Below are 22,284 nucleotides of genomic sequence, written 5' to 3'. Positions count from 1 at the left end.
GTTTTCCATCTGAGAATAAAGGTGCTTGGAAACATGCCTACACAAACCCGCCCATTGCTTCTCTACTAATTCAAGGTGGTTTTCCTATAAGCATCTAGTTTTCCATATCCAACTGCAATTTGCATACACTCTTCCCAGAAAAGAAACAATTACCTAATCCGCATTAATGGCTATTTTGGCAACAACAGATGATGGAGAAATCCTTGATTCTGTCTAGCATAAAAGGCATTTACATCAATAAGAATCTCGGCACAGGTTTATTTAAATGCAGACTGCTCAGCATGCTTGCAGAATACAGCTGGTCTTGGTATCCCAAGTAAAATCAAGGTGTACCCAATGAGGCTTATTTCTTTTGAAAGAGATAGATGTGAACAAAACCCTGATATCCAAAGATGCTATTCTAAAAGGACAGAATATCTGTTCTTGCTGCTATCCCCTCTCCTTCTGCAGCTGTTTTTGTTCCAATCCTAACACCACACATCAGCTGAGCCATCTAAGTCCTGTCTATCTAGCAGCAGAATTAGTGCACACACAAGTTTCAGCAGCCATGCTCACAATAAGCTGTACAACATAATTTGCACATCCTTAATAAACAACCAGAAAAGACAGGCACTCAGGCATTACAAACCCTACCCTATATCCAGATGGGTTGCTTAACTTTCCACAACCTCCATTTTTTCAGCAGAAACATGGAGATAATAAACCTGCCATGTTTGACAGCAAGGCTATGAAGCTTCATTAATTTAAATGATGTGAAAGTCTACTGAGCTCCATATAGAAAAAGTGTTATTAAGTAAGGTTTTTATTCCAAAGGAGCAACAAAAAAAGATTCCATTTATGTTATTGTCTACATCAATTTGCATACAACTATCCAGCTCCCCAGGAGGTGCACTCTTCCTTTTTCTGCTAAGGACTTCTGTGTGTTACATAAGAATAACATTTACTCCAATAGAGAGATGTCTCAACCAGTGAAGATCTTATGATCATCAGGATTTTTAATAGCATTTTTAAATTACACAGATTACTGTTCTTTACCTGAGTTACATGTGAAGTATTTTAACAAATAAAGAGAGAGAAGACTAAATTCTAATTGCTTATGCTCTCGTAGTTACAGTATTAGAATGGTTCTTAACTCTATTTTCATGGACATAGAAACAGAAACTAATGGAACACATTACTTTCATTTGTCCCACTGTAACTACTAGCCTAAAGTTGGTGTTGCTAGATTGCAGCTGATACTACACTATTCTTTATTTAAATTTCATCTATTCAAAAATAAAATCATCATGAAAAGAAAACACAAAAGAGATGCTGCAGCCTTAAGTAATACAGGCTGGAGCAGAATCCAGATGTCCTCTTTTAGCTTTTCAGAGAACTCCAGGGTGCAGTAGCTTCCCCTCAGAGCTTTCACGTACTGCTGTCTAATTCAGTGATGCCTCCCTTGGTCATAAATGCTGAGACACAGAGCCTCATAGATCTGAATAAGCATAACTACGACTGCCTTTTTACTCTGGGCTGCGGTCACTGTTCAGTTAATGGAGGTCAAATGTAACCTACAGAGTACAGATCTGACTAAGAAACTGACAGGAACAACGGACAACTTCTCCCGCACCCTGTGATAGTCACCCAACTGGAGGAAAACTTAAATGCTACAGCTGGTTCTGAAAGCCTAGGACTGGAAAAAGTAACCAGCCAGAGCACAAAGATTCTTCTCCCTTGTCTTATGGGCTACGTCAAGTAAAAGACTGAGCAGTAGCAGCCTGCATGGTGCTTCACGTGCCGTAGCCAGGTATGCAATGCAGAGGGCAACGAAGAAGAACTGAAGTAATTCAGATGGCCCACAACAATCATCTAAGGCAAAACACAAGGGTCTCCACACCCTGAACAGGTGAGGATCTGAAAGATTTGATAGTAGAAAGCCACCGCAAGCCCACTCCCACTTATGTTACAAATTCTGTAATGAACAGAATATTATGCACAGTGTCTGGAGTCTCACATAAATACTTTTTATATGAACCATTATACAATCTTTAAAAAAGCTTCACACCTTCTGCAAGTCAGCAGCACTGGGACCAGAATGACCCTCCGCATCACAATGGCAGGCTAACAAAGTGCCCCAGCCTTGGAGGCATGTGAGGCCGGGCTGAACGGGGCCATGTGCAGTCTCATCCAGTGGGCAGCAACTTTCTTTTGTGCACCTTTTAAAATATAAAGTTGTTTAGTGTAAATTAGATACAAAATCTTTCTAATAACCTCCTTCCTGATGTGCTACGTTTCCTTTCTCCAGATTCAGAATTGCCACTTACAAACAACAGTAGGAACCAAACTATTCGTTAATCACTTTCCACAGCTGGCAAAAAGGTTTGCTATTATCTCAGCCTCTATTATCTACGCTGCTTGCTGCCTAAGAGCATATAATAATATCTCCTAATACTAATATTTTGCTTGTCCCAGCAAACTCTCTCTTATGAGTCAGCACATTTGCAAAATGAAATGAAGAGAAAACCACTTGAAGTACCTTGCCATGTAGTTTGTGGACATCATATCTTATCTGAGCAAACTCACGGAGTCCAAAAGATCCCCCAACAATGTAGAGCTGAAAAACAACACAATGAAAGCGTGTGTTAGGACCATCACAAAAAAAAAAAAGAATCAGAGAATCACCAAGGTTGGAAAAGATCTCCAAGATCATCCAGTCCAACCATCACCAATATTTCCTGCTGAACCATGTCCCTCGGTACAACAACTAAACATTTAGATGTTGTGAAGGACACTCCACATACTGACATAGAAACACAGAGAGCAAAGTTTTGTGGTCTGGCAGCTAGATGTTTATAGCACAGAGCTACAGCTTCAAAAAGTTGGTAAGAAAATCTTTATGGGGTAGCACACAACTTTGAGAGGCGTACCACAAATGGGACAGCCCTATATTGTAGCTCAAGGCATTAATGCTGTTCTTGTGGATAGATACTGATTCATCTATACATACAATAGAAAAGGAAGTATTACTACCAAGGAAAAAATAATGCTTTCTTTATGTATAAATATTCTGGTAAGAACAAATAACAGGAAACAGAAAATAAAAGCATTCAAAATGGTTAAAAAGAACCTGAAAATTATTTAAGATTTATTCAGCCATATCTGGTATGTCAGCTGATGATACGCTATCTTCACACCATATGCTGAAAGTCTCAAGGAACAGACAGTAAATGAATTTTAATATGGTTGACATCTCAGCAAAAAAAAATCATTAGCTGATATTCTTTAAGTTCTAATGAGCATAATGTTAATTAGCATCTTATGAGTTAATTTAACAAACGTCATGTCCTAAAGAAAGAAATCAGCAGTACTATAGCCAAGATTATAGTTACAAACAGTGTTTTATGGTTGTGATGTCAGAGTGGCTGTGGTGGAGCCAAAGCAGATGCACTGGTGTATAGCAGGTTTAACAAAGGAGAAAGCAGAAATTCTTGCAGCATCACTTCAAAATTAGCCTGTCTGACAAGAAAATTGCATGAAGTATACTGTTATGAGATGTAATATGAACAAAGGCACGTTCAACTATAAAGCAAATGTTTGGGGAATTTTTTAGCTTAGATCATCTAAAACTCTGTAAAGTAACTAGTGGAAGTGAGGCAGACAGCTGCTGCATGAAATAAATCATGTGCTGCTCTCATTTGGCCTCACCACGCTGTTTTGCTTGTTTGACAGCAGCCATCTATTATACATTAATTTCATGTTTGCAGCTATACACATGATAAAGAAGTTAATACACACACACTTCTCTTCTTTAAGACAAGTTTTGGCCTGAAACTGTAATCTTACTCGTGACATCTTTATGCTGCTCCCAGGACAAAAACCACACTTGTATTCCAGTTTCCTTTTGCTCTTTATACAGCATAAGCAGAACAGCCAGCCTGCTAAGCTGGACACGTCGCTTAGAGCCATTATCAATACAAATGCCTTACACTTCCAGTACTGCGATGGTCAGTTTCTCTTTTGATGAAACATCAGATCTTCTCCAGCACTGGTGATTCTATGATTCTATGCCACAGCAGCTACGGGCAGCTCTTAAGTTAATTATATATATTTTTAACTGTATTCAAAAGTCAATAGAAGAAGCAATTACAGTACAAGAAAGTATCAATGAGTTTGTGCAACTGTAATAGCATTAAAGATAACAAAGTACCTGGAGACAGACAATGTGTTGAGTGGAGGTATTGGCCTTGGCTTAAGTACTGCTGTTCTCTTTCGTACTATGAGGGAAGATGTCCTCACTATGTTCATATAATTGTATTTAAAGGGAAGAATACAGACATACAAACAATGATAGATCTAGATTTAGTAGGCGAAATAATCAGAAGTGGGATAAGACATTACAAATTTCAGCAATGTTCTTAGCTTGTTGGCTTAGCATACTCCACAATTCTCACTCACGTTTCTAGTTTTCCAATTTATAAAATGGAGATAATATTTACGTTCCTTGCAAGATAAAAAAGCATTACAATGAATTAATTTGCTCAGTGTAAGTCAAGGGCAAAGCAAAGTCCAGTATGTTCCAACAGATGCCAGACAGGTCCAGACAAAAGAGACGCAGGGGAAATCCTAGCAGAAGCTATTCAGGATACCATATAAATAGAACAATTAGGTTGGCAACATTTTCACCAGGTCAGATGCAACTTGACACTCCAGTTAAAGTGAAAACTGGGAAGGTAACTCCAAACAAAAAGAAAATTAAGTACATTTTTCTCCATTCTGTATTTATAATCATACAGACGCTTAAATCATAAAATGTCAATGCACAAGCAACTGAAGATTACCCAAGTCAGAAAGTAATGGCATTCTGCGACAGAACCATTAGTTTTACATGCTTCAGATACAGAGCACAAACTTTATTATGTAGTGAACACAGCCTGCTTAATTACTTGAATGCATTCAGCAGAGTGATGAAGTGCTGTGCTTTCTCCTTTCCACCTGAAGTTTAGCTTAGGATGTAAAACCAGGAAACACGTTGGTGAAGCACCCGTTAGGGTGAGCAGCTCAGCAGCACAGTGAGCTCAACCTCCCGTCAAAGAACTCGTGCTGGATCATTCCTTTATGTTTCAGTGAGTACACACACACACACACACAAAAAAAAAACAATCCTACAATGTTGTAATGCAATTATGCATGCATGGAAGACTTGCGTGTTGCAAAACAAAATGAAAGATAGGATGTGACATAAGAGCACCATCTGTCACATACACTCAGCAGCCTCAATAAATGTCTTATGTAAAAAAATGACATAAAACTCTCTTTAATTCTTTTTAAAAATCTATTTGTTCACTTCTCCGTTGGGAAGTATGTTATGCAATTAGTTATGGATGGCATCAGGCTGATCACTTGAACTGCGTCTCAGGATGGATAACACTTGTGTTTGTCACCAACCACAGTGAGATGATGTTCACCGAGGACTCTTAACAGCACAAGAATATAGTTAAGAGCAGATCCCTACTTTTTTGGAGCCATTTTCAGTCTCTCGGGCTAAAACAATAACAGGAAACAATTTCTCCAGCAGCAGCGATTGGCGGTGTTGTAAGCATCCCTGTTGCTAGAGAGACTCATCCCTGCTACGGCAGTGACTGTGAAAGGCAGATCACGAAGGTACATTACATTTGTTGCAGAGCCCTACATGAATCGAATCACACTAATTAGTGCTGGCAACACAGATTATGGTGTAAAGAAAGCGGGAAAATGTTATGATAAATATCGCTGGTGAAGGAACGTGATAATTTTTAGCCTCTTCTTCAGGACTGCTGCTGCAAAACCCTCCAACTATTCATTGTGAGCTTCAAAACTAGAGCAGCCATGAATGATTTTATTTTAGTTTGCAGTGATCACAGTCAAAAGGGTTTTGGGGTTTCCTTTCTAAAGAACTGTCACATATGCAGTGCAGGACTGGTGAAAGACAGCAATTTGGCAGCCCAGGGGATTGAAGTCTCCCATTTGTTCCCTAAATAAAGCAGCACTTTGCACTGCCAGGAAAAATCAGCCGAGCCTGAAGCGCCCTCCTCTGCCAGCTCCCACTCAAAGGAGTCGGTTGCCAGTGCTGTGCGGGCTGCTGAGAGAGAACGGGAGCAGAATCCTCTCAGAAGCTGACTGACACCTCACCCTGCTCCCAGTGGCAGCGGAACCAGGTCTGCCTTTCTTCTTGTCCACAACCAATGGAATCACTGTCAGCTCACATCAGGGGAAAAACAAAATACAAATCCCTTAATTTGATTCAAGAACACAATCAAGTAAGGGAGTGCTCTGACTTACTGCGTACATTAGAGCTCACGAACTGCACTACATCCAGAAACAGATGAAACACGCCAATAGATGGCTGCATCCACACCCGGGCAGCACCTGGCACAAACCGGAGGCAGTTGCAACCAGCTGGTAACGCTGACCTGAGCAGCGCTACCCAACGTGGAACTCCAGGCAGAGTACTACACTCAGACAAGTACTGCCTTAACCAGCTCAAGGTAGAGTATGTTCAAAGCAGTCAGTCCGGCAGTTGCAAATACGGGTGGCTACAGCCACAACGCAGCGAAACTAGTCCACACACTTAGACTCACAGAGTCGTATCATTTGGAAGGGCCCCTTAATGGCCATCTAGCCCAACCACCCTGCAGTAAACACAGACACCCACAGTGAGATCAGGCTGCTCAGAGCCCATCCAGCCTGACCTTGAGTCTCCAGGGATGGGGCACCCATTACCTCTCTGAGCAACCTGTGCCAGTGCTCCACCACCTTTACTGTAAAAACCTTCTTCCTTATATCCAATCTAAATCTCCTTCTTTTAGTTTGAAACCGTTTCCCCTTGTCCTGTCACAGCAGTCCCTGCTAAAGAGTCTGACCCCTTATTTCTTACAGCCTCCCTTTGGATACTGAAAGGCTGCTCTCAGGTCTCCCTGAAGCCTTCTCTTTTCCAAGCTGCACAGTCCCAGTTCTCTCAGTCTGTCACTTGCAATGCTACTATTCTGTGTCTTAAAAAGAAAAAAACCCAAAACATTTGTTTATTAAAACGTCCATTTCATAACAGGTTGGAAAGCATGGCAAACGCATTAAGTAGAAACCAACCTAAGAACAATGCAGAAGAGACAGCAAGCCATATGTTCCTCAGTGTGAGCAATTAGCAAAAAAGGGCATTTTCAGCCACAGCCCTGTCACTTTGCATTACACACATTGATGGCTCGAGCTGCTTAGATGACCCGGGAACTTCACCCAGCAGCTGCAGCTGTCTGAAAACCAGGTCTGCCATGGTGGCCAAGCTGCAGCTGCTGGATACCACCTCCTCCTTCTCCAGAAGCTCCTAAAAGCCAAGATTTGGATTCCTTCTTGAAATTACCAGTCTGGGCACTCATGGGTTCAAAAAGTAGAAAGGAGCACCTACTTCTTTGTCTAATACTTATCTGAAAGATACTCCTCAAATATTAAGAATCAAAAAGAAAAGTTGAAGGCACTGATTCAAAAGGTGAGCTCAGAAATGGATGAGCTGACAGTTCTGCATATGTCACATCTCATTGTAAAGCTCCACAAAGTAATGGATGTTAATGAAAATCCTGCCAGCTTCTCAACCCTGCATTCCCCACCACCACCGTCAGTGATGCAAACAATGTAAACAATAGCACTGACATATCTAGAAGTAAAAAAAATGTTGATTGCAGCAATCCTTTTTCATATGCTATCAAAAGATAATTTAATAATGGTTTTTACAGAGAGAGCAAGAGCCACAGCTTCCAGTTGAGCTGGACTTCAGCAGTGAAAGAAACTCATCCATAGACAGAAATTCACGTCCTGATGGGTGGGAATTCGGGTTTTCGGAGCAGGTCGATAAGGCTGCTACATCAGTGGCTCACTGCACGGCCTGAGACACTGCTGGGCTTTTCTGTGGGTCTCCTAGGAGATGAACACATGGTCACAGCATTACCCAACACTGATGCCTGGGACAAAGCGTCTATCAAAGAAAACCTGCACTGCTCAAGGCAGCAATGTAGATGGCAATGTAGGACAGTCTGTGCACATGAACACTGGTGGAAATACATTTAAAAAAAACATTTATTCACAGAAAAAAAAAAGATCTTTCACAGTTCCAGGCTGCCCTCATCTTCTCTTTTGGCAACACTGCACGCAGTAGTTGAAACACCGAAGATCCAGAGAGAGGAAGAGACCAACAAGGAAAGCACTCGTGAACACACAGCCATTACATGATGAGGGAAAAAAGAAGAAAGCAAAAGAACAGGAAAGATGTGGAAATCCACATCTACAGATATGAAGGACTTTGTAATGTGCTACAAGCTTGAAATCTGAAATACCACAAATATAGAGCAATACGCTTAAACAAGTGTAAAACAGAAATCCCCAAACGAGCACAGACTGCGTTCTGCCTGTAAAGACACTGAGAAATTCATATTTCCCCTGCGATAAGCTGACAGGAGAACTGGAACCACAGCTGCATGTGGCTTCTGCAACCTTACAGGGTATGAAAGACCATCATTTGGAATTAACCAAAGGCAGAATCACAAACGCAAGATTTGGAAAGTGTTGTGAGCATGCAAATAAATGATTTTTACCATGTTTTTTAAAGTAGTGATGAAGTTTTCCCGGAATAGAACCAAGTACCCTGAAAATGCTTGTGTATGGTAGGCTTCATGTGATAAGGAGAGATTTTACATTATGATAGGAAAGAGATGCACCTGGCAAAGACACTTAAGTCTTATCTGGAAGATACTCCTCAAATATTAAGAATCAAAAAGAAAAGTTGAAGGCACTGATTCAAAAGGTGAGCTTAGAAATGGATGAGCTGACAGTTCTGCATAAGTCACATCTCATTGTAAAGCTCCACAAAGTAACGGAGCCATCCATCCTAACAGCGAACTTCAGAGCTATGTCCATGCAGTCAGCCTGGCACCCACACAGCTGTCACCACCTCCACTTCAGTCCTCAGGCTGCCCGGCCAGCAGCACACGAGCTGGAAAAAGTGACCAAACACTGCGGCTGACACATCTTCCTGGCAAAGCTGTTGTCAGTTTGAGGTTTTAAGCATCAACGAAGAAAATCCCTTTCAGACGAAAATATTTTAACAACTCCCAAACGAACACAGGCAAAATAAAAGGATCAAGACAATAATTTACACTAAAAAGGAAGAAATATCTTTTATATATATTTGTGCATGTATGCTTGCAGCGAGAGCCTAACCTATCTCTGAGTTACCATCTCTTTAACATTGGAGTATTTTTAAAGAGTGCTACAGGGGCTTTTCATTCAAATATGTGGTGCAAGGAGGCAAGACAAGAGATTCATTTCAATAATAATAATTACAATTAAAAAAAAAAAATAGCGTTGATGAGGTCCGGCGGTAATGAAGAATAAACTTCTGTCTAGTGAAAAAATGTACAGCACGCAAACTGCTAACAGGACCTTGTATGTCAGTATTATCACCAAATTCAGCAGAACTTGGAGATCACAAAGGCACTCTTCTGCAGTCTGGGCACACATTCAGTGCCTCTGGTGCTGCAATTGATCTTTTAGCAAAATTATGTTTAGCTCCTGAGGTGCTTTCAGAGTTCAATGTTCAGCTGGGGAACTGCCATGAGCCACATGAATTGTCCTTTTCCTTCCTCGTTAGGCAGCCTTTGGGCAGCAGCACACTGACACATTCACAGGGGAGAATAATTTTAAGGCAGGGAGACGTGAAACCCCAGAAAGAAAGAAAGCAGAGTGTTCTTCTGCTTAACATTGACTCTGGAGGAAGGATCTCTGAAGCGAGGACAGCAGAATGAAATTATGGAGTGCAAAGTCAAAAATAAATTAATTATAAAAAAACAAAAACAAAAACAAAAACAACAGTCTCCCAAAACTTCTGCTATAGACTGATGGGAAATTGTGCAAAAGCATCAGAAATGCTGAAGGGCTGCCATGGCCTGGGACCCGCAGCCCTGCTGTCAGCTGCTTGTTTAATCTCTTCCTAGAGTATACCACTAACTTTCCATCCTAAGAAAGAGTCCCTGCTGCCTCAGCAACTGACCCAACGTGTGTGGACTTCAGCGCTTTTTTCACAAGCCACGAAAAGCATCGCCACCCACAACGCATCAACAACCGTGCAGAGCTTCTCAGAACAAGCTGCCTGGATCCCTGCAGCAACCCCAGCCGCACATCGCCTGCTGCATCTTTTACGTTCTGGGCCTTCCCGAGTTTACAGCAGCTGCTAAGCTCGTCCCGCTGAGGGCTCGGAGCAGACCGGAGGAGTCCATCTCTTCACCCTGCATCTTTCTGTCTCTCAGAACGACGTTTCCCTTTTTCCCACAGTATTACGACCCACGTACACCCTGCAGGACCCGCCAAGGCAACCTTGTCCTTTTGGAAGACTGGTCGCTCGCACGTTTTATGGCACTTTTTCGACCCCACAAGAGAAGCAGCACACCCGCGCCGTGCTTCCCGCCACGCCTCATCACGCCCCCAGCTGCGCCTCCCCACCAAATCGGACGTGTTCGTTACCGGAAAGCTACGGCCACGGCGTCCATAACGTAACCGCACAGCACTTTTCCCCGCCCCGCCGCACCCCCCGTGCCTCAACCCCCTCCCTGACCGCCCCGCTCACCAGCAGCGGCACGCCGAAGGTCATCGTGCGGCCCCGCCACAGTCTGCGGAGCCGCTCCATCAGGCTCTCCAATCCGTCCGTCCGCCGCTGCCGCTTCCGGCGCCAGGCCTCCCGCCACACCGCTCCCTCCGCCGGCGCAGCCCACACACGGCGTTCCGCTGTGCTCCGCGGGGCCGGCATGCCGTCTGAGGCCTGCTCGAGGGGCGGGCCACCCGTTGCCTCGTGTCGTATAAATGCACTGCATCATTATATTATATCATGCTCGTGAGTGGCAGTTGGCTCTGTACTCCAGCAAAGCAGAGTTGCTGCGGCGCGGCTGTCATGGTGAGATCCAAGTGCCGTCCGCAAAACTGCAGCGACCCACACCTGGCCCTGAGTTACCGGGTGAGATACAGTTAGTGCCCTCTGAATGCATACAGTGGAAGGAGCTGGGACTTCGCCTTCACGAGAGAGAGCTTTGAAGCCACAGCAATGAGAAAACAAAAAATTATTACGCACTGGAACGGGTTGCCCAAGGAGGCTGTGGATGCCCCGTCCCTGGAGGCATTCAAGGCCAGGCTGGATGTGGCTCTGAGCAGCCTGGTCTGGTGGTTGGCGACCCTGCACACTGCAGGGGGTTGAAACTGGATGATCATTGTGGTCCTTTTCAACCCAGGCCATTCTGTGATTCTATGACAAGACTTTGTGGCTAAACTGAGATCAGGGACATTAAGAGGAAGCAAGAGGTACTGAGGGAGCTTCTGGAACTGGGAAACCCCAGCAGGGCAGGACCAGAGCAGCAGGAATCAGTGCCGTTCAGGGACACTAAGCACTGAGATCACTGCTGCAAAGAAACACACAGCATCTGCCCTCCTCATCATGTAGGCTTTGTTAATATTCACTTGGTGGATAACTGCTGCATTGCCAGTTGAATCTTCACTTACAACAAAAGACAGTCAGCTCAGTACTGGCAAGGTACACCTGTAGCCCCCAGTAGCTTCTGTAGATGAACAGACATCTTTCCAGAGGGTTTCCTTCATGATTTTGACCTTTCTGTCAAAGATTGATTAAAGCAGTCCCCAAAGTCTGGTCATTAGCTATATCTTTCATTTTGTTTCCTAAAGAATTGACTGCCACTAGAACACTGTCAGTTTTCCCACATTGTTATCCCTTCTCCTAATCACATTGCACCCCAGAAACTTGTATGTCTTTTCGAAACAAAGCTGGCTGCGCAGATAAACTCCCCCAAGATTTAGAACCATTAATTATTTATTCTAGGCAGCAATTTAATGAATTCTACCATTCACTCAAACATCTGAATTCCAGAAATGCCAGCTTTCATATAGGAGTGAAGAGAACAGCCCTGGGCCCATCTCTGTGCTGTACTGAGGGCGGGATGAACCTCCCAAAACAACAGCTGCCATTACAGACACAGAAGTGCTGAGAAGAGAGGTTATTGCTTACCTCATTCCTCTCACTTTAACTTTCTTTAGAAACAGTTTGATGTGTAACTCCAGCATTATGCTAACCTCACCTTTGTTATTACTTTCTCACCTGATGCTATTAGCTCTCTGTTAGAGAAATAATCTACAGCTGTTGATGCCCACGTGCAGAGTCAGCACCCTCATGTTCCAACTGCTAAAACAGCCCAAGTCTTGGGTTAAAGGGTTGTGTTGGTGCCATTGAGTGCTCTGGTCAAGAATTATAAGCTGTTCTTTTGTTTCCACTGATAACTACTGGTATCTGAAATTTTCCCATGACGTTACAATCCAAAAGAGTAAGAGAAAGCAAATATGAAACTAAATGCAAATGCTATATAATTACATGATAATAACAATAATTTTATGTTCAGAAGGATAAGAAGAGTGCCTAAATCAAACATGCTGTGCCAGAGATGAGCAGTAAATTAGACTTTAAAAATGTTTTCATTTTTAATAATCTAAAATGCTGTTAAATTACAGAGATAAAGCTACTATGAATATATATTTTATTTCCACAGTGTCCCTTTGTTCTTGTCATTGTTCAATCACCTTGAACAGAGAGGGGTGAGGAGAAACCTTTTTGAAGAGTGTAATATATTCTCATTTTGACTTACAACAGAGGTTGCATGCCTCCTTGTTATGACCCCTACATAAAAGACTGACAAACATAAAAGTAGATAAACATCTAGTTTTTATGACACCAATAGTTCACCCCAAGTGTTACTCCCAATACTTCAAGCACTTATCCATGTCCCCAAGAAGGCTGAGTGCAACTTTCTTGTCTGTTACAATACAGCCAGTTAGATATTTTATCTTCTGAAATACTGTGAGAGGGTTTTATTTGTAAAATGTGCCACTGGAGCCATAGTTCTCTCCTAAATGTATAGTGATGTTTTATCTGGAGCTCAGGTGCAGAATAGTAACCTGAGGGTGCTGGTTGGCTGGCTTTTGTCACATCAGGAATCCCTGGTCTATGCAAAAGCACTGGGAAAGCCTTCTTCTCACTCACCTCCAGAGAAGAACCTATAAAGTGATTTTAAAATTCACTGCACATACTGTGCTGCTGGCTATTGGCAGGCACCCTGGGAACTTCAGACAAATGGAACTTGCATTGCTGGTTTAGGCTACAGTGACCATGACTGCAGGTGAAGAGTGCACACAACAGTACATTGTGTAATGTTTCTGGGCAGCAGAATGGAAAACAGGATGGAAATCTTAATAAACATCCCTGAACAAGCCAGGGTAATCAAAACTGGTGCTGGATTGGATACCAGGAGCTCTAGAACTGCTCACAATGTAGTATTGGCTGTGAGTAGCCAAGGTTATAAGGAGTATTACTTTAGTTCAGTACAGAACTTGCAGCAATTTGTTCAGAAGATGAAAATGGGAGGTGCGTTGTAAAAGGCTCATTGTCCAAACACACATCACTCCAGGAAATAGTGGAGTGGACCATTCCATGAGTTTAATTTCCATACAGTACATCTCTCCAGAGTCTCCTTTTTCACTGGAGGTATGCACATGTAACAAAACATGAAGCACTGTCTGTGCAGACACGATGTGCATCATAGCCAAGACTTTCAGCACTGAGAGCATGCACTTCTATATACCTGAGCTAAAGAAACAGCTGGTTGGACTTAGCATGCTCTTGGCCTTCCTGCAACAGTAAAAGGAAACAACATCTCTGAAGGACTTACAGTTCTTTCTGGATGGAGGGGAAAGTCCTGACTTGATAGCAGCTGTTGAGAGCAGCGTTTCTAAAGTAGCAACCTCCTGTCATCACCAGACCTGTTCTTTTTTATCCTCCCTTGTGTGGTCAAGAGGAGCTAGAAGGGGGAGAGAGGCTTGGGTTTCCCTTTGATGCTCTCCTGTATCTTCTGAACTCTTGGTGAGGTAATTGGGTGGAAGGGTTGTTATACCTGTCCTTTTTTCCCTCCTCAACTTTCTTGTCAGCCATTGGAATGAGCAGAAGTACATCCAAGGACCAGATTCATATAAAGAACCTACCTGGAGAGACCAACAAGCCAGCTCTGCCCATTTTTCATGCCAGTGAAATAGTGCACACAACAGAAGGCACCATGGTGGCCCATGCATGAGAAGGGTCACCCATGCTTTCCTGATGTAGCCCTAGGTTTCCCCTTCCACCTCCAGAAATAAAAGCAGGAGGAAACAGGTTCATCACTTATTTTTTACCTTCTTGGGTTGGCTCTGCAATAGTCTGGGGAAGGGTGGCTCAGGGGACATGTTTAATGTTTATGAGTGCAGAAGAAAAAGCTGAAGGAAGTACTGATCTTCCCAGTAGATTTCTTCCCCTCATCTTACTGCTCCAGAGGGCCATTTCCCTCAAAAACAGCCAGCAAATGTCAGCTAGGAGATACATTTGCCAGCCTGGGGAAAGGGAAAAAAAGGTAACCAGGAACACTGCCTAGAAGTAGGGGAACTGAGAGGGGTTTGTGCCAAAAAGCACCAACATGGACAACAGTCATCTCTGCACCTACTCAGTAGCTGCCTCTAAGCACTAGCTTTTTTTTTTTTTTTTTTTTTTATCCCAAAGAAAAGCCATGGTAACACATTCATTTTCTGGGTTCTCTTTGTTATTATTTTCAAGAGCAGGGCAGTCATTTGAGCTCTTAAATTTGAATAATGAAAACTGGTAGTTGTAAGAACATCAGCACCTTTCATTTCCTTCACATGAGTTAGAAACCTGATAATTACAAAAGGGATGTGGCTGAGTGGAGCTTGTTGCTGGTCTAAGAGATGGGAAGGTTGAGTTCTGGCTCTGCCTGCCTCACTGGGTGCAAGCAGGAAATTTGCCGTGTGGCAACCCAAGCCAAAATACAGAGGAGGCCACTGGGATCAAGTGGGTGAGGGAAGAGATAAAAAGATAAAACTGTCCTAGTGGAGGGACATCACAGTATGGTGCTCCCTATTCCTACATGAGCTCTCATGTGTGAGAGAGCAGCGTTCTCCATGGATCAAGAAGTATGGGGATCCTGGGAGGAGAATCCAGCATAGTTGCCACACACCTCAGCTCAGTGTTGGAGTTCACAATCATTTTGCCAAGTAACTGTAGTAGCAGCCCTTTGAAAAGGGTCTGAAGTTTCTCCTCCTCAGTAGTAGGGGTCTTCCCTCCCCTGTGTTGTCAGATGAAAAAAGAGAAAAGGGGAGAAACCACGGTGTGCGAAAGGGTGACTGAGGAAGAAACAGCACAAGAAAGAGGAGAATGTTACTAGAGGCCATAGTGGGCACAGCTCAGACCCTGGTATGTCTACAGGTTCGTGAGGTGCCTGAGGCTGAGGGGGCGGCAGAGGTGGAGGGAGACTCCTCGTCCGTTGTGTCCCCGTGCTCCTCCTTGTGCAAGCCAAGGCTGATGTGGCTCTGCAGGGCTGCTGGGGTCAGCCACTCCTTGGGGAGGCAGCTCTGGAGGAAAGGGATACAGGAGCTGAAGTAGGCCAGGCGGTTCACCCAGCGGGGGATCTCCTTCCCACAGAGGATCTGTGGAGCAAACAAGAAAAGACCACAGTTAACAGTACCAAAAGGCATCTGTAGTGGCAATGTTATTTCCATCTGCACCATCATCTCAGCAGGGTGAATTCCCTGTTGCTCTGAAGAGAGCTGTTTGAATGCAGGGAGTATCTTCTACAGCTAAAAACAGCTCTAAATGCAAATGACTGCACACAGTGACTTCTCAACATGCACACAGAGCTCTGCCAGCCATAGCCCTTATCAGCATCAGAGCAGTGACTGGGGAAAACAGCTCATGGCCCGCAACATCTTTGGCTCAAAAATTTTGCAAAAAGATTTAGGCTGTTGCTGGGCAAACCTTGAGGAGTCAAGAAGCTGAGCCCAATGAGGCAGATGGAGACATCTAAGAAGTTGTTCTTTCTGCTCATTTTCCATCCTCATGTTGACACACCAAGTCAGTCAAGCCGTGGTATCTAGGAGTCTTTTTCCCATTGCCATATTACCCTTTAATTTCTCTGTGTGGTATTTCCTGAAAGTGGGGAAAAGAGCAGCAAACATAACAGTTGTAGCCTCTCACTAGGTCTGGATTCTGGCACCAGTGTGGGTTACATTCTGCTAGCACAAATACTACTATTTGTGTACTTTCATATCACATTCAGCACAATGAAACAACTTTCTGCATACTGTAGACTTTCTTCTGCAGATTTTGACCACAAATACAGGTAGCAGATTTTAGTAGCTTAGAATAAATATGGAAAATTTCCCTTTGCATTTTACTATGTCTCTTAGCAGACACAGAAAAGGCACCTGGAGCTAATCAGCCTCAAGGAGCTGTGTGTGGTAAATATACTGCCAGTGCAGCCTGTCCCACAACAGCATTCCAGAGCCTAAAGTCTGTGCAAGTACAACCATCATAATACCTGAATTCTCCTTCCAATACAGTTTACAGGACACACTGGGAGGAAATTCCACCCCACTAATCCCACTTTATGTGGATTAATGGTTCCAAGGTTGCCCATGCTGCTCCTTCTGCCAGTGCTAAATTACTTTGCTCTTTCTGCCACTCTCTTCCTGTCTAAAACGAAACTTAATTTAATACTAATTACTGCAAAAGCTAAGAGGGTGTTTGTCTGTAGTCCACTAAAGAGCTTATCTGGTGAGATGTCTGTTATTGACAATGGAAATGCAGAGCTTGCTTAGAGATTTTAAGAGATTTGTTAGGGAGCAGTTGCTAGAGGACAGGCCAGCCTGCTTTATAGTTCGAAGGACTGATGACCATCTGGTCCTTCATGTGTACTGTGGTCTGGCCAGAACAATCTCTGCATCACTCCAGCACTCGCCTTGAGTACAAGTAAATTAGCTAACTCCAACAGCGTGGAATTCCCAGTAAGGTGTGGAGAAGGCAGTCAACCCATGACCATGCTAATTCCACTACAGAACTCAGTTTATTTTGACATACATGGTTTAAAAATCAATGTGTGAAACTAAAGACATTATTGTTAGATATCAGAGAATGAGCAGAATAATTTGGCTGCAAAGATTACTTGCAAGCATAGATTTCCATTCTTTACCAAATACCCTGTAACTTTCAACTCAAATGGAACTTCTACTTCAATTCTTTACAGTGCTGCATTCTACTTAACCTTAGATACAAACATATGAATTTGTATTTCTGATATTTTTAACCTGTGGCTAATTCCTTCATTAGCAGTTCTCCCATTCAGGTCCTTGGTTTCCATTGCTAGAACTACTGTTGAATCAATAAACATTGGCTCTTTCTACCTGTATATAAGACTCATCCATTGAAAATTGGCTGATCTATTCAATTTTCTCATCAGACATCTATGATTGCTTTCACAAGAATATTCCTTATTTTTTAAAACTGCATTCAATATCTTATACTCAAACATTGAACCTAAGACAAAGCCAACAAATGCAGCAGAATTGCCTCTAGATTTTGTAGCATTTCTCTTTTTTTCTTCCCCAAGAACTTAAGCAACATACTGCCTGTGTAGAAAGTGACTCAGTTCAGGCTCCTTGGGTCATATGCACTCATGCGAATTTAGTTCTCAAGAAGCCATAAGTCTTACTAACAACTCCAAATGCCCCCAAATATTAATAGGAAAACAAAAACTGAGCATGATTCTGATTTCTTCAGAAAATTACCAGAAGCTGAACAGCAAAAGAACAGCACAAGGTTAGACTGCCTGGAATGGAAATGTGATTTTAAGATCTGGTTTTCATTTCTAAGCAGATCCCATAGCAACTGAAATAGCCCTTCCCAAGGTGGAAGCGATGCTGAGATGTTTGCCATTTGTTTTTGGGAGCTTCTTTACCAAGAATGAATCTGTGAGGCTAAGAGAAGCCTCTCTGAAGACAGAGAGATGTGTGGACAGCAAGCCATCAAGCAGAAAAGGGCAGGCTGGGGGGGCTTAAGGATATTGATGAAGTCAAAGTGGTTTCCCTTTCCTCAGTTGTGCTTCTCTCTTGTTAGAGAAGCCTACAATTGTTCAGCAAAACACAATGCTCAACGAGAGCAAAAAAGCAACTGCAGGGAATGTCACTAAAACTACAACCAGCTCCTCTGTTTTCCACTCCCTGCCATAAAACATACTGTGCTACAGCACCCAGCAGTACTCAGCTAATGGAGAAACATCAAATAAACCTGACTGCAATGGGATTAAGCCAACTGTGCTTAAATAAAACAACAAAAGCAAAAGGGAATGTATGTTTTCCAACTGGATATGACTCCACGGAAAATGTACTTACTGTGGCTCTTCAAGGCAGTTCTCAATCGAAAACCACGCACTGGAGCAAGGAACTCACAGAACCCTGTTACCGTCCATTATTTCCCCAGCCAGAACTCTCATCATTGTTAAAGGTTCTTGGAGTTTGGAATTTTAGAGAGTTTTTTTCCTTGCCTGACAAACAAGTGGGTTTCTGTCTTTAGAAGGGGATAAACTCCTGCTTGCTTCCTGAGACCAATCCCGACTTCAGGCCGAAGCCCCTGTGCAGGCTGCATGTACGCGCAGCTTCCACTACGTGGCACCTTGTGACAGTCACACATGCCTCCCAGAGCTGTAGTTGATTCTGGGGACTGCATTAGAGCTGCGAGAGACCCTGCTGGCATCGGCAGAGTCAAACGGTAACAGCAGTTCAGACATTTGGAGCTGAAGCTAAATCTGAGGGAGAAGCTGGACCTGATGGGTTGGGTGCTACTTCTGCTCAGCTGTCAAATCCACACCAGGATTTCAGCTCACCAAAAGGCAGCTTATTTAGAACATAAGACAAGCCTCTCAGCATCTTAAGCCATGCCATTTTGCACTAATGAGTCCCTGGTTAAAATGTATAAAGAGCTCTGGGAATAAGAACTGCAACCCATGACTATTCCTTCCATTAAATACCCTAAGAGCTAGGGTTTATTTCTCAGCAAGATCTTAAAATTCCCTATATGGCTTTAGTTTGAGGAGGAAAACAGTTGGAAAACTCAGATTTAAATGCCATCCATCAATGGACAAGGTTGAGCCTTCTGCCTTGCAGAGGACAGTGCTATCAGCAAGTTGTTTTCCTCCTCTTTCTTCTCTTTCAAAAGAGAGCGATGGTCCGAGCTACACTCTAAGCACTCTGTGTCTGTTGGATATACTAGACATACTCTGAGGTAGTCTCACAAAAGGAGTCTTCAGAAGAGGCTGAAGAACTGAGTAGTTGTAGATCCTAAGACAAAATGCTTGACTGCAATAGGCTCTGTGCTGTGCTGGATGATGCACCTGGGGCAGTTCAGGCCACGAACAGAAGTATAAGTCAGGCATGCCCAACCCATGGCCCACAGGCCGCGTGTGGCCTGGCACATCTCGCAGTGTGGCCATCCCCTGCCCCGCACCATCATGGCGGCAGCTGTGTCCCAGTGTGCACCCATCAATCAGCAACAATCAGAGCACTGGTGTGCAACTGGCACTGTTGCTGGAACCAGAGGAAGGGGAGGGTGCAGTGCAGTGCTGACTCTGTTTCTTGTACCCATCACACACACTAAGTTGCATCAAACTTCACGTGTATTACACATGGCACATGCTTGTGCTGCTTGTTGAGAACAGTGCAGTGTCAAGACAAATAATATGGCACTATGCTTAATTTGTAAGGAAACTGTGTCAGCTTTCAAAGATTACAATTTGAAAAGACATTATCTGCAAAAACACACTGCCAAATCCGATGCATATCAAGGAATGCTTTGTAAAGACAAAATAGTGGAACTAAAGTCTGTCATCTCAACACAATCTTTTTTAAAAAGTTAACACAAATAGACTCTGTTGTAAAAGCTAGTTATGTCGTAGCAAATCTGATTGCAAAAAAAAAAAAAATCAAAACCATTTACTGATGGTGAGTTTATTAGGCAATATTTGGAAAGTGTGGTAGATGTAATATGTCCTGATAAAAACCAGATTTTTCTAAAATCTATCTCACCAAACTGTAGCCAGGTGCACAGAAGAAATAGGAACTTCTGTCAAAGGAAATCTGGAGAGTAAAGCTGCTAATTTCAATTTTTATGACTTGGCAATAGATGAAAGTACTGATGCCACAGATGCAACTCAAGTTTTCATTTTCATCAGAGGTATTGATAATGAATCCCTGAAGAAATAGCTTCTTTGGTGCTGTTAGAAGACATAACTAAATATCATGATGTGCATGAAGCAGTAAAAGTTATGTTAAAGCAATTTTTGTTAGATCTTGTCAACAACTTATCTAGTATAGCTATTAATGCTGCCCCAACGATGATTGGTAAAACAGAGTATCTTATGAAATTAATAGAAGATGATGCAATTACTACTGGCAACTCATTTTGATGAAATATCACTGCATCAGACATCAAGAAAATTTATGTGCAAAGGCTTTAAAAATGGATAGCATCAAGGAAATTGTCATCAAAGCTATGAATTTCATAAAGTCCATGGGATTGAATCACTTCCAGTTCCAGGAGTTCCTTAAAAGAATGGATGCTGATTATGGAGACATCATTTACTTTTCTTAAGGAAGGTGGCTAAGTCGGGATAAAATGCTAGAAAGATTTTATGATTTGCAAAATGAAATCAATTCATTTATGGAATCAAAAGGAAAATTTGTGCTAGAAATTGAAGATGAAAAATGGCTCACAGACACAGCATTCTTGGTGGATTTGACCACTCATTTAAATGAGTTAAGCACGTGTCTTCAAGGTGAGAATCAACTTATCTGTGCTGTGTTTCAAACCATAACAGTTCAAAATGAAACTTACTTATGGCAAGCTCGAGTTATGGCAAATAATTTCATGCACTTTTATTTGTTGGCTAAACACAGTTCTGTGGCTGGCATAAAATATGCAGCCTTGCTTTCGGTTTTGATAAAAGAATTTGAGAATAAGTTTCAGATTTCCAAAAAAATCATCTTTTTCTTCATATTCACAATTCCATTTCCTTTTGACATAAATACATTATCTACACATTTTCAAATGGAATGTATGGAGTTGCAGCCAGACATTCAACTCAAAGAAAAATTTGATTATGTCTCTTTACTAGACTTTCATAAGACCTGTCTTAAAAGACAGGTCTTATCCTGTGCTTCACAATCATGCTTTATACGTCATCACTTTTTGGCAGTACATACATTTGTAAACCACTGTTTTCAAGGATGAATCACAGGAAGAGTAATATTTCATAAAAAATTTCTGACAAGTACCTTGAGAACTCACTAACATTTGCAACTGGCGCCATCGAACCAACACTGATGTATTATTTTCAGAAATACAAGGTCACATATCCCCCTAATTTTATGGCTTTTTTCTCCCTGTTTTTTACATTTAAATAAAAAATATATTAAGTTTTGTTACTTAGATACATGAATTATATTATATATTTGATATGCATCTCAAGACAATTCCTGCAAGCCAAAACATTGGACACCCGTGGCATAAGTCAAGGACTTATTTTTTAAGTGAGCGCTCCCAAAAGTAACCATGTAGTGCCCCAATCTGTGAAAATCAAGATGTCCAGAGACAACATTACATTCTTCAAACAATGCATGCTAATTCTTTCAATTCTTATCATCAGGCTAAGCCTGAGAGTTCAGCACTGAACATCTGCTAAGCCATGCACTGCCACTTCTACTTTAGCAGCCTTGCTGAAAATGAGGTAGCATCCACACAGGGCACATATCCATTGAGCTACTGTACAGTATTCCCCTTGACATGTCTTACAGAATGCAAAGGGTTTTAGTGGTACCCGAGGAGGTGCTGTTTCAAGACCAGTGGCTGAGAACAGCTGTTGCCCAGCATGATCATCCATATGTTATGGCATACATAAATATATATGTACACACACACACGAAGTGTGAGTTGAACATGTCCAGGCCAATCCACATCTATGGATTAATGGACATTAACAGCATCCTTTTTCCTGAATAGGTAACCAAGAAAATCCTGTGTTTCCATCTCAGTCTGAAGCCTTCTTTCTTAACACTGCACAGCAGCAGGTTACTGAAGATGGCGATGCAATGAGTACAGAGAATACTGAAAGCCATAGGAACAGGAGAAGACTTTGTCTGGCAGTGTTGGCAGGACTCCTAAGCAAAAGCTTCCAGTTTCAAAAGTCTATCAACACACTTAGACAGTTCATTTACACTTCAGGCACTGGTGAAAAGGACACGGTTTTTCCTTGCCATCTTCATTTGTGAAAAGGAAACGTATTCTTAGCATTCTTACGCACAGTCAGC

At 42.5% G+C, this 22,284-nt stretch overlaps 2 protein-coding genes across 6 annotated transcripts in view; both read right to left on the bottom strand.

Moving 5' to 3' along the window:
- The window catches only part of COX16 (cytochrome c oxidase assembly factor COX16), a 37,641-nt gene extending 26,601 nt beyond the window's left edge, over window positions 1-11,040 (bottom strand). The window contains exons 1-3 of one of the 4 annotated variants that reach the window (XM_085224934.1): window positions 10,625-10,692; window positions 2,519-2,596; window positions 2,048-2,198 (exon numbers count right to left, since the gene is read on the bottom strand). In XM_085224934.1, the coding sequence (XP_085081060.1) occupies window positions 2,048-2,198; window positions 2,519-2,544 (177 nt within the window). In that variant the 5' untranslated portion in view covers window positions 2,545-2,596; window positions 10,625-10,692. Of the gene's footprint in view, window positions 1-2,047; window positions 2,199-2,518; window positions 2,597-10,521; window positions 10,539-10,624 lie in introns of those variants that run through there. The other 3 variants (XM_085224935.1, XM_085224932.1, XM_085224933.1) reach the window with 3 other exon arrangements.
- Window positions 11,041-11,854: 814 nt separating this feature from the next.
- The window catches only part of SYNJ2BP (synaptojanin 2 binding protein), a 91,544-nt gene continuing 81,114 nt past the window's right edge, over window positions 11,855-22,284 (bottom strand). For both annotated transcript variants that reach the window (XM_085224930.1, XM_010711518.4), the window contains one exon: window positions 11,855-15,576. In XM_085224930.1, the coding sequence (XP_085081056.1) occupies window positions 15,334-15,576 (243 nt within the window). In that variant the 3' untranslated portion in view covers window positions 11,855-15,333. The remainder of the gene's footprint in view (window positions 15,577-22,284) is intronic.

Source organism: Meleagris gallopavo, chromosome 5 (genome assembly GCF_905368555.1).
Source record: "Meleagris gallopavo chromosome 5, MGAL_WU_HG_1.1, whole genome shotgun sequence".
Taxonomy (NCBI): domain Eukaryota; kingdom Metazoa; phylum Chordata; class Aves; order Galliformes; family Phasianidae; genus Meleagris; species Meleagris gallopavo.
This window is presented reverse-complemented; position numbering and strand designations above follow the sequence as displayed.